At 38.0% G+C, this 13,167-nt stretch overlaps 1 protein-coding gene and 1 pseudogene across 5 annotated transcripts in view; both read right to left on the bottom strand.

Annotated features, from left to right (window-relative positions):
• Positions 1–406: 406 nt before the first annotated feature.
• Positions 407–13,167, bottom strand: part of Trappc8 (trafficking protein particle complex subunit 8) — an 84,162-nt gene continuing 71,401 nt past the window's right edge. For all 5 annotated transcript variants that reach the window (XM_060377633.1, XM_021664225.2, XM_060377634.1 and 2 more), the window contains 4 exons: positions 7,295–7,396; positions 4,296–4,441; positions 2,319–2,408; positions 407–1,414 (listed from right to left, as the gene is read on the bottom strand). In XM_060377633.1, coding sequence (XP_060233616.1) covers positions 1,180–1,414; positions 2,319–2,408; positions 4,296–4,441; positions 7,295–7,396 — 573 coding nt within the window. In that variant the 3' untranslated portion in view covers positions 407–1,179. The remainder of the gene's footprint in view (positions 1,415–2,318; positions 2,409–4,295; positions 4,442–7,294; positions 7,397–13,167) is intronic.
• Positions 4,448–5,557, bottom strand: LOC110566378 (cytochrome c oxidase subunit 7A-related protein, mitochondrial-like; annotated as a pseudogene).

Raw genomic sequence — 13,167 nt, 5'->3', positions numbered from 1 at the left:
CACCAGCCTCCTAGCGCTGTCCTTTGCTCTGGATTTTGCTGGATACTGTTTCAGTAGCTGTTTCCTGTTCCGCTCAGAAGCTGAACTTCTTCCCAGCAGGAAGTCTGTAGAACCAACACCAGAGCCTGCACAGCTGCAGCCGCCAGGTGAGGATGTGCTGAGGCCCTTTCCGCCGGGGTCAGGGTAGACCATGCAGACCTGAACTCAGCATCAGACAGGACACGTGCAAAGAAATCTTTCATTTGCTCTCCAAGAGCAAAGGCCATGCTTCATTTTTTTGAACAATGGCAATGAAGCTTTCGTAAGAAACTAGGCTGGTGCCTAATGTACATGGCTGACATTTATTTTAAATAAAGAATATATTAAGTCCTCACAAAGCCAGGTTTTAAAAAAGGCATCTAGTAAATTTATACAGTGAATAGTATGTCTTTATTCTATTTACAGTAAATTTGTTATAAATATAATACATTTTTGAAAAGCTTATTTTTAACTCGAGTAGATTTATATTTTAAACAGATCAACTTAATTGTTAAAGTTATGTAATAAAGAATATGATTTAATGACAAAAATCTTATTGTGAAATAGTGTGACAGTAAGAGATGAATGAGGGAATAAAGTCAAACTCCTTCCAAAACTATGTTCAGAGCATCAGAAAAGCTTCTTTTTACAGTTATGTATAAGCCATCAGGACACCAGACAGAATGCAAATGCCTGTAACCAAAGTTCAAAACTGATCTTACAGAATTGTATGGGGCAAGGCAGGAAAATCTGTATTCAACACTCTACAGAACAGTAAAGTTGGATCATCAGACTAATGGCTTACTGGGAGTATTGCCAGCAGGGCCTTTCTTTCCTCAAAACCACCTCCTAAGAGTGACACCCATTCGACAAGTTGCAACAGCAGACTTTGACATTTTTTTTAAGACATGTCTTAATAAGGTGTATGGATACGTTGAATTCTGTATTATAAGCCTGTAAATTATTACCAGGTTTAAAATAAGAAGAAAAAAAAGGGGGGGGGGGGTCCTAAGCATTCTCAGCCCAGCATACTGTGTGTCAACTAAGTGCCAAGTTCCAGTATTTTGCAATGATCAGAGAACTTCCTTAACAAGTTGGGAATTTCAAATGCTGCTGTAGAACTAACTCCACAAAGTCCGACTGAGTCTGCAACTTCAGCTGTCACGCATTATTGATGATAATCAGAGCAGGCATGGAGTTCTGCTGACTTGTTTCAAATACTGCAACCTGGTCCAATAACTTGGCGAATACCCTTGGAGTTCCAAGGTTATAAACACCTGTATGAACAAAACATGCCTTCAGCTGCAAACTATGCGTCTCTTGGCTTTTCAGCTGGAGTTTATACTGTGTCTGTCCAAGCCACGTGAAGGATCCATGAGTTTCCAACGACTCTGGACTAGAGGAGGAAGGAAATGGTAAGTTGCAAACTTTTTCCTGTATGTTTTTTTTTTCTCTGAAGTCTTACATCTTTCTTTCACCAAAACCTTTTGTTTCTAGGAATTATTTACGAAATGAACTATTTTAATAACGTTATTACTGTAACAATCAACCATGTGTTACAGTTCTTGCTATTTCTTAGGAACAATGCTAAGAGTAGATAATTCTATTTAATGCCTATAGCGGCATCTAGTAAACAATGGAGTCTGATCTGAATCTAAGCTCTTAAACTTCTTGGTTATCCACATATAAAAAACAATCGTGTGTAAAAGAATGCCCATGATATTATACTTTATAAAACTAGAAAGTAGAAACAATCCAGTGCCCAACAACACAGCCTCACTTAGTGAGTTTGTAACTAGCACCGAACAATCTACTGTGCTTGGATTTTAAGGTGCATTCTAAAATGTAACATGACATGCAGTGTATGCTTCAGATGACTTGGTACCTGCAGAGGCAGAAGGTATCAGAGCCCTTGAAACTAGAGTTACAGATGGCTGTAAGCCACCACACAGGTGCTAGGAACCAAACACAGAGCCTCTACAAGAGCAGTAAGTGCTCTTGACCACGGAGCCATTTCTCCAGCCCCAGATTTACTCTCTAATACGAAAATTCCTGAGACAAACCTGCTGGCTCTAGAAGAATTGGACAATGCAGTATAATGTTGACTCCTTTGTTAAGTATAATTTTCAAATTAGGGGAAAAGCATTTAAAAGCTCTGTAACATTTCCCTGACACCATATAAACAAATCTAGGGCATGCTTGAGTTAACTTCATCCATGTTAGGCAATGATCTGCATAATTTCAAAATGATGAATTGCTTTAAATAATACTAAACTTTGGGCCACAAAATAAATTCTTACCTCGTTGTTTTATGCCGGAGATCAACTATTACATCTACATCTGCCTTTGAACAGTTAGAAAGTAAAAGGGTGACTGGTACTAAGCAAAGACTGTGGAAGAAAGACAGACCAAACCATTAGCCATGAACTTTCTTCTTAGAAACAAGTTTCTAAAAAATAATACAAGACTTAACAGAACATAAGCTTAGGATCAAATTCAAGTAAGAAAAAAAGCTGAGTTACAAAGTCATTCTAGGTAACTTATTTTATAAATAAAATATGTTAATAAAAATCTCTCCATAATAAATATCAGAATGCACACTTTCCATAAGCATTACCGTTAAGCAGAAGTGCTGTCTCTAGATTCAAGCATGAGTTAAGGTATGCTGGTGTTCTGCCCACTCTGCGGCATCTCCTTCATTTCAATTACAAATGTGTAATTCACAAGCCAAAGCAAAAACCCAGGAATTTACACTCTGGTCCAATCTAATTCTCCAATGCTAAATTACTCACACCTTACTAAAATGTGACCAGAAAGAGAGATGTAGTCATCTGCAGGTCTCCTGGGTCAGTGTGCACTACTCCTCACACCTTCTGCTGCCATCTAATTCTCAGACCTTATGATCCACCGAATGTTAGCATCTTCAATTATTATTTTTAAAATATTGAAATTAGCATCTTAATGTTGGCATTTTAAACTGTTAACCCTTTTTTCTCTCCAACTGTCCACTGCTGAGATATGACTTTCATCTTGGCCTTCCTTCCTGCTTTTGCTGCTCCTTTCATGTCTTCTCCAGGTGTTCCTTTCTCCTTGGTTCATTGTTCACCATTTCTTTTCAGTCTCATCATATCCCTCCCCAGCTCTATTAAGGAGAGCTCTACCTCCTCCAAACCAGAACATTGTCACATACACACTAGTTCTAAGAAAATCCCACTATGTCTCACACCTGCAAATGAGCAACCTTTTCAAGTATCATCAGATATAAAACTTTATGTTGCTGTTGTTTCTGTTTTTCAAGACAGCGTTTCTCTGTGTAGCCTTGGCTATCCTAGACTAACTTTGTAGATCAGGCTGGCCTTGAACTCACAGAGATGCACCTGCCTTTCTCTCCCCAGTGTTGGGATTAAAGGCATACACTGCCACCACCCAGCTCAGATTTATAAATTTTTATGTTAAAAATTGTTTAGACATTAAAGTGGTTTATCAACAAATAAATCCTTCCCTGATATTTAGTACTTAAAAATTCTCCAGGGCGGTTAGTTTGCAAGATGGCTCAGTAGATAAAGAAGATTGCTACCAAGCCTGACAACCTGGGGTTGATACCAGGGCTCCACATGGTGGAAGGAGCGAACTAACTCTTGAAGGCTGTCCTTCGACAGGAATGTATTCTTACATATATACAAACAATATAGATAGATAGATAGATAGATAGATAGATAGATAGATAGATAGATAGATAGATAGATAGATAGATTGATTGATTGATTTAAAAAGATACTCTTAAGGGAATACAGTCTAAATCCGAGTCCCACTGTTAGTCATGCTGTAGTTTTGATTTGTGTCTAAACCAAAATTTCCCCCCTAGTTTCTGACTTTCTGAAAAACCTTACAACATAAAAGCTTTTGCCACCTCCAAAGTGGTGGGGCAATGTCCATCCTCAGCAACACTGGAGGCGAGTGTGTATGGGTCTACATGTGCATGTATGCACACACTCAACACTATAGTAAATCATTGAATTTCTTTCCTTTTTTTCTTTTTTGAGGTTGGGGGCTTTTGAGATGGGGTTTCTCTGTGTAGACTTGGCTGTCCTAGACTCAATCTGCAGACCAGGCTGGCCTCGAACTCAGTGATCCGCCTGCCTCTGCCTCCAAGTGCTGGGTCAATTCAATTTCTTTTGGTGTGTGGGCAAATTCTGTTACCGAAAAAAAATGTTAATTTTTACGAATAGGTATCTGTACATGTACACAGAAAAATTTAACAAAAATAACACTCAAACCTTTTTTGATGAAATGGATGATGAAATGACTCCGGGTAGTGGAGACTTGTTTTAATGAGATTAGAAAGCTGCTCTACTGATGGTCTTGTGGAAACCATTGTGTTTTCTGGCCTGAAAAACTTTAATAGTTCCATTTCTGGTGGCTCCTGAGAATAGACAAAAAAGATTAATAATGAAATGATGCTTTGTAAAAGTTACAGCATACAAACTTTTAAAAAACCAATGAAGACAATCTAATCATGAAGAGTATTTCTGTTTTTTTGCCATTATTTAAACTAGGAGCTACTGTTATTTGCAATACAACCTGGGCTAACTTTTCCTGTTTACCTAAAAATTCCACACATCAGCTCTGTGCTCTTACATAATTATCTTAATATTTTTTATATGTTAACTTTGGGTTCCAGAATCGATCACTTCAGTGGTTGATGTGATTCTTTTTATTTTAGTTCACATGTTTATTCCACAGCCAAATAAACTGGCAGGATTAAAGGAGAATTTCTGGTACAGCTGTCTAAAAGTCCAACACTGACTGGTATTCTTTCCCATGATGGAACAAATACATAACATTTCACTAAAGATCTGGGTGACGAAGATTACAAATTTCTATTAACATTTTACTGCAAGGTGGGAAAATCCCCCAAGTGGCTAACTCATTCCACACGCCTGACCTACGGCTTGCGTCTTCCTTCCTCAGTCACACTACACCCAGAAAGGCTTTCATGGCTCCTGCTGAGACGCAGTCCAGTGCCTGAGGCCCTCAACAGTGACTGCCATCAATGAGCTCTTGAACAACTTTTTATCCAGAATTTCCAGGGCAATCAGAAGCACAAATACAGCTCAGTGTCATTTCCTTAAACAATAAATAATGAAAACTGAGAAGTCAAAGGGTTTGTACCACAAAGTAAACCAGTCCCCGCGTAAGCGAATTCATTTGTTTTTGGGCTGCAGGGCCAGGTAAGAGTATGATAGATGGTCCCCTCCACAGTCAGAGCCATGGTGGTCTAGTAAAGCATTTGGTCGGGAAGGCCTCACTTCAGTTGGATGGGCACACCATCAGCCTTCTCGAAGGACTTCTGAAGCTCTAGAACTTTGTTCTTCCCTGCATAATCATATGTTGTCACACTGGAGGTCAGGTTAGTCAGTATGGCACATATGTTAGGCGGTGCTTTGCTAGAAACCAGCTTTGACCCCTGTGGACTATGGGCTTCTGAAGCCCAAGCTTCAAGCAATTTCTGTGTGAAACCACTAAACCACTAGTACATGTTGGCTGAGCCCCGTTCCCTTCGCTGACAGCACTAGAGAAGGCAGCTGACGTGATTCCTAGCCAATAAAACTGCTTGATATTTAGGTTGTGGATATTCAATTGTATAGCACCAGTTTCAGGAGCTGATTATCAAGGTTGAGGGGAAAAAACCCCACCTTGAAAATATATTGCTTCATTTGATAGATTTACTGCTTTATATATATTTCCTAAACACTAACATCTACTGGGGAGGTAGCTTAGCTGGTACTGTGCTTGCCTGGCACATTTAGATTCAAGCCCCAGCACTCTATAAGCGATGTGGCACCACTGTAATCCTTTGCCTTGTACCTATCACTTGGATGCTAGCAAGAGAATCAGGAATTCAAGATCAGCCTCAGCTACACAGCTAGTCTGAGGTCAGCCTAGGCTACTACATAAGGCCCTAAGTTGTTTTTTTTTCTTAAAGAAATTAAACAACAGCATCAAAATTTATCACTAATCATAAATACAACTCTACTTATTTCACAGAGCCTCATTAAAAAAAAAAAAGGCAAGGCTGATTTTACCTGCACTGTGCACAGTACTTATAAAGACCAAAGAAGAGTGATGGCAACACTCTCATATACAAGTCAGCATGTATCATTAGGTCTTGCAGCTCACCTCGCATTCTTCCTCCCTCAACCTTGGAATGAGTCAGTGTTCCAGAAACCACTGTTCTTTTGGTTGGAAAGCAATTATTTCTACACTGAAATGGCCACTGAAAATTAAAGAGCTACAATATGGACAGGTTTCACAAACGTGGCCCAGCCTGAAGGACCTAGATGACAACAGACACCTTAGGACGTTTGTACCAGAAGCTCCACTTTTAAATTCTAAGTCACACACACACAGTCCAACTTAACTCAGACAAAGAGCAGAGGAAGACAGGAGGAGTTTCTGGAGAGCCACCAGGATCTTTTTCTATACCCCAGTCTTGGGTTGGAATGTGTTTCCATTTGTAAAAACTGTTTTTGACTACCTTTGATTTTAAAAGTTAAAAAAAAAAAAAAAAAATGTACTATTAGGGATGGAAAGATGGCTCACTGGCCCAGAGCACTGTATGCTCTTGTACAGGACCGGGTTCACAACCACTCATAACTTCACTTCTAGGATCCAATGCCCTCTTCCCAAATCTGTGGACACAGCACGCACATGGTGCACAGGCATAGTCCTTGGACACTGTGTGCACATGTTGCTCCTGTCTATGAACATCAAGCATGCATGTGGTGCACATACATGCAGGCAAAACGATCACTTATAAAATAAAGAGTACATAATTAAAAATTTTTAGTATATTATTAATATATTCAAGTCATCTAATACAACACAACTTCTAAATTATACTGAATAAGGGCTTAAGGAAAAATTTAGTGGTCAACTGTGGGCTTACCATGTGTCATGCTCAGTGTCAATCCCCAGCATAAAAAAAGTAAATAATACTGAGTAAATTTCTACGTGTCACATGTCAGAAGAAAAGACATAAATAGTAGCCAAAGGAGGATATTTTGACACATGCCTCTAGCTCCAGGACCAGAGGCCAATGCAGAGACTGCACGTTTGAGGCCAGTAGAGCCTTATAACTAGAACCTGTGTGAAAACAGAGAAGACAGAGGCAGAGAGGGCAAGAGGCACGGCACAGAGAGACCGTGGCTATGAGGGAAGTACAGTGATCCGAACACACGACAATCCCAAAAAAGCCTCCCAGCAATGGTCTTACCTGTTTCTGAGAGTGTGAAAAGGCTTCTTTCCCAATAGTATGAAGAACCACATGATGCTGGCCTTCTAAAATAAGCTGCTTGTTATCTTCTACAACGTATGCCTAAAAATACAACCAACAGAAATGTTGCCTTTTCGCTTGTGATAGAAACCTCAAAAGTAACCATCTCAACATCCAGAGGAAAGAAAAGATGACAACTGTATCTCTCAATTATCAATAATCTCATGTCACCATTTCAACCTTTATCTATTCATTCCATCATAAAAGAAACATCTACGCCTCCCTCTCAATCTGTTTGGGCTTTTATAAAACTCAACTAACCCAACTATTTCAAAGAGACAAATCTTGAATGTCTGTTGTTCTTTTCTGTAGACTTTCAAGAAACAACTTCAGATAAGTGTGCTACAACCCAGGCTTCTTGTGTGTGCGTGTATGGACAGGTGCCTCTCAACATCTACTGTCTTCCTCAGCCAGCCCTTCTAAGGAATCTGGAGCTCCCTCCACCTTTCTCTGCCCAACCCTGAACTAGGGTCACAAGTGCAGGTCAGTACCTGGCATTTACCAGGGTGTTGGAGATTTGAACTCAGGTCCTGATGCTTGTATAGAAAGCACTTTACCCACTGAGACATCTCCACAGGGCCAAGAAAGGCTGCTTTCTTAAGGTGATCTTGTTTAAGACCAAGAAGTGATATATAAGCTTCTTTACTCAAATGCCAAAATGCAGGTTAACTATAACTGAATCTTGTGGGTGAAAATGACATGCTTTGTCAGACTGTATAGTCCAGGGTGGCCTCATACCTGTGATTCTCTGTCTGAACTGAGTGCTAGCATTACAGGTGTGTACCAGCATGTCCACTTTAATCCACACACTTTCTTTTGGTTCTGGTCTTTTTTTCCAAGGACCACTCACCGTATATCATAGGCTGGAGTGGAATCTGCTATGTAGCTCAGGCTGGAATCACATTTAAGCCTTCTGAATGCTAGAATTACAGGCACATGGCACCGTATCTGGCTGTACATCTTTTTTAAAAGGCGCTTTTTTCCTACTAGTAAGTAGTAAACTAAATCCATCTACTTTAAATATTTGCTCTAATTTACAATTTTTCGGTCTCTTGAAAGAACTCTGTTCTAGAGAAATATTTGTCAATGGCTCTGATTTACTGTATTGTCACATTATACAAACATGTAAGATTTATCTGGAGTTTTCATTTTTAATTTTATTTATTTTAAGTGCATCAAAATTTTGTTGGCATGTATGTCTGTGTACTGTGTGCGTGACTGGCACCTGAAGAAGAGAATGTTGGATGCCCTGGGACTGGAGTTACAAGCCACCACGTAGGAATTAAACATGGATCCTCTGGAAAAGCAGCCCAATGCTGAGCTATCTATCCAGCACAGGCTGACTTGTTTTTGCTAAGCCCAGTTTTCTTTAGACTCAAGAGACAATCAGAATGCTCCAAGTGTCTTTATGCTTGAGTACATTCAATGTCTGTATTTATTGACTGGTGACAGTTTGTCATTTGGGGGTCACCCTTCTTTGAGTACTGCTGTACTAAGACTAGGCCTAGGCCTAGGTTAACAGGAGGCAGTAAGTCTCCCAGACAATAACTGAACAGGCATATAAAAGTTCCTTTTACAGATGGTGCTCAACGTGGTTGGTAAGAAAACCCAAAATGATTGAAGAAAAAAGCCCACAAACACTGCAGGAGCAGAGGACATAGAAATGTTACATAGGACAGGAGACATCTGACAGAAAGCAGCAGAGGAGAAATTTGCCTGGGATCATCTCCAGAGAAAAGATTCAGTTCTTTGAATAATAACACTTACCAGATCTCCTACAAGTCTACCAGACCCGCTAGCAAAAAGTAATGATGAAATTGATCAGCTGTTAGTAGGAAATGTGCTAGAAGCCTCAGAATTTCATAAGAAACACCATGTTAACAGCAAAGGTTTGAATAAAGATTTTTCTATCTGTTGGCAACAAGCTAAGAAAATTATAAGGCACTGTCCTACTTGTTCTTTGTATAACCAAATTCTATTACCTACAGGATATAACCCAAAAAGTACCCAAAGAAATGCAATTTGGCAAATTGATATGTTTCATTTTGCAAACCTTGGAAAATTAAAGTATGTGCATACCATAGACACATTCAGGATTTCAATGGGAAACTGCTTTAAGTTCTGAAAAGGCTGATTCTGTAATTATACATTTATTATAAGTTATGGCTATTATGGGGTTACCTATACAAATTAAGACTAAGAATGCTCCAGCATATGTTTCTAGTAAAATGAAACAGTTTTTTGTGTATTACAACATAAAGTATGCCTACAGGACAAGCAGTTACAGAAAAATCTAATCACACTTTAAAAGATAAGCTTAATAAACAAAAAGGGGTAATAAAGAACTCCAGAAATTACACAGTGATTTATTAATTTTAAGCTAATAAAAAAGGAGCAGCTGCAGAGAGACATTATATAATAGAAAAACCTGCTGCATTAAATCAGTCTGTATATTTTAGAGATGTACTGACCTCAGAATGGAAATCAGGATATGTGTTACATTGGGAAAGAGGTTTTGCCCTTGTTTCCACAGAAGAAGAAAAGCTATGGTGACAATCTGAATTGATAAAGATTAGCTTTGAGCAAGAGAGATCACCTGAATAGAGAGGTGATAGTTCATCAGACAGCTTGGTAATTCAGTTCAAACTAAGGTATGAAGACTAGAGTTTTCTTCTTAAGTAAAAAGTTTTTTTTGTTGTTTGGTATTGAAAACAAAACAAAACAGGAGATGTAAAATGTTCTGAGTAACAATTTGGAGCTAGGGTAAAAAATCTGAGCAGGGCCATAGTGGCCCATGCCTTTAACCCTAGCAGAAACAGGCAGATCCCTGTAAGTTAGTTGCTTCCTAAATTCTAGAGTTACAACAAACAGGGTGGTAATGGTTCACACCTCTGATCCCAGTACTTGGGAGACAGGGACAGGCCCAAAGGAATAACAATGATTTAATTTTAAAAGCAGCTTACAAAAGACAGGCTAACATTTAAAGTGAATGCTGTTTATAATCTAAAAATAAATATAATTAGAGGTTTATTTAATTTCATATTTTCAAAAGAACTTTTTAAAATTTTTGATTGAGAGATAATACTTTTTCTATTGCCAAAAACCATTTTGTCCTAGGAAAGATGCACACTACCAAAAAAAGAACCCCCCCCAGAGTTAAATTTGGGGCAGGATTTTGTTTTTATCGTTAGGAGAATAAAATCATCTAAGGAATCTGGAGAACACTGGAGAAATGAAACATCTGAAGAAAAAGGATGGATCATCAAGAGAAAATGTGAGAAGAAAAAGAGTTATTTGGCCAAGTGGTATTGCCCATAAGTGGCAAATGGTCTTTATGTGGTCCCAATTCAATTAAATTAAAGCTGGCTTTGGGGTTGCAGTGTGGCTCTCTCCTTCTCTAAACCCATGCGTGCTTGTTTAAGAAAAATTCAAAATCTGTCATATCAGAAGAGCCACCTGGTATGGGAGAGAGGAAAACAAAAAATAAGGGATTGCTCTATTAACACTAATCTCATAATCCCTTGAACTTCATTTGACTATAATTTTTAAAGTATATTATCTCAAAACCTATAACATTATTATGTATATATAAACTCTCTGTCTGTCATAATACTAGTAGTCATACAGGATATTAGCTAATTCTAGAAATAAGCTTTCTCTAGTTTCTTGTCTGTATTACCAGGGCTGAGTCTGAAGCAAGCATCCACAAAGTTTGTGTACCTCAGATGTACTTACTTAGTAGATTATAGCCCTTAAACCTTTCTGAGATCTGCTGCATGTGGCATTTAAAATGTTTAGGTATTCTACCACTTGTAACAGTAACCTTTTAGGTTTTCAAGAAGGAGAGAGGGGGGTGGGGTGGGGGGTGTGGAGGAATGACAAATCCACCTGGATTGTGTAATACCAACCACTGAGAAAAACTGTTCCATGCTTCTTCTGCTGTCTGGTTGTACATAAACAGTGGAAACCTTTGAGGAGACTGTTATGTTCTACCTAGTCAGAGTTGTCACCAAGCTGACAAACACCACCCAAAGATCAGCTTTGGAATACAGACTGCTTAGGATATTCAAATTGCTGAGTTCATATGAGATAACATGAACATTTTACAGAACTTTGAACTAAAAAATACTAAATCCTAAAACTGCCAAATACAACCAAGTTCAAAGCTTAGCAAAAATTGCTTAATTTTTATAAATAGTTTTACTGTATCTTTACTTTTTATTTAGACAAAAGGCAGAATATAGAAATAATATAGAAACAATAGGAAAAAAGGGTTGATTATTGAATCTACTCATATAGGTCTTTGTATGTTGATACAAAGTTAAGGTTATATTTGGTTACACTGGCATAGATCTTTGTATATTGATACAAAGTTCAGGTTTTTTTTTTTTTTGTTACAACATACTCTTTATCAACTATTTTTAAAGCATTGTACCTATATAGTTCTTAAAAATGCAATGTGAAGTTCTAGTCCTTTTGATAGCTATTATCACAAACTGTTTAAGATGATTAAGAAATGCAAACTAATAGTGAATCAAATTGTGGTTTTGTTAGGTACTAGTTTAGTTAAACATAAATGTTACCTAAGTTAATCAGTCAGTATATAGCTAGAAACAAGTAATTGAGATATACTAGATAAATGTTTTCAAAAAACCTCAGAGATATATAGAATATGGCATTTAAAAACATTTTATTAATTTAAGAATATTTTGACGAGACATGTCAGTTCCTGGCAGCACCCCCTTTTGACTTTGAACATGATGAGCATTGAAAAAAATTCTCCCTTAGGAGATGGCTTCATATGTGGCAAACTAGCCACTAGGCAAGGAATGCCCTTGCTTCTACTGCAGAGAGAATGCTGGACAAACTGGGTGCAGGAAAGTCGACTGCAAGAACGAGGTAGGCAAGTCCTTCCTAATATCTGCTTCACAGAAGTCTGTCAGATATTCTGAGCCAGAAAACTGAAGATTAATGCTCCAACGTTTTAGGAGATACCTTGAATGACTGTCCAGGCAGCCAGCAGTCTTTGTCATTCTATAGTTTTGTAAGCTGCTTGCTCTGCACTTCTTGTTTATTCAGATAATATTAATCCTTCTCAAATCTCTGATGGGATTGAAGACTAAATAGTTATGATCTTATAATTAGGATTAAGTTCTTCACGATTTAAGAAGATGTTTTAGGTTTAAAATCACATTCTCCAGTTATTCAAACACTAGAACAGTTAAAAATTATAAGAATTAAATATTTTTTGCTTTTCCAAAAAAAAAAAAATGTTTTTTAATTGGGATTGCAAGTTTTGATACAACGTCATTTAGGTACAGAACTTTGGACTCACCAAGATAGGAAAGATAGTAGAATACTTTTTTGAGGATGCTTATTATATATGGACTAGACATTGTGAGTGTAATTTTTACCTGATAGTATAGTTTACTGATGTTAGAGAAAAGGTCTTCTATTTAGACAAAAGGGGGAAAATCTAGGATATTTGATCCCATTGTAAACCCCAAACCCTTGTTTTTTTGTTTAGTGTGGTTGAGCCCTACCACACACCTTTAATCTAAGAAATTTCTGTTTATTGTAAACAGGTGATTATGGTGGGGTTCAGCCAGCCCTAGCACACACCTTTATTCCAAGATCTTTTTATATACAGGATTTAAAGTCAATCCTAGTTCAAAAGCCAGAGCAAGAAGCCAATTGACAGAGATTAAAGAGTAGGAGGGACTTTGAGTTGAGGAGAACTTAAGACTGTCTACAGAAGTAGAAAAAGCTTTTAAGTCGAGCTCTGGCTTTAGCTTTAGCCCTGGGTTTTTTGG

The sequence above is a fragment of the Meriones unguiculatus genome, chromosome 2 (assembly GCF_030254825.1).
Source record: "Meriones unguiculatus strain TT.TT164.6M chromosome 2, Bangor_MerUng_6.1, whole genome shotgun sequence".
In the NCBI taxonomy this organism is placed as follows: Eukaryota; Metazoa; Chordata; class Mammalia; order Rodentia; family Muridae; genus Meriones; species Meriones unguiculatus.
The sequence above is the reverse complement of the archived record's forward strand: the minus strand, read 5'-3'. Positions and strand labels throughout refer to the sequence as shown.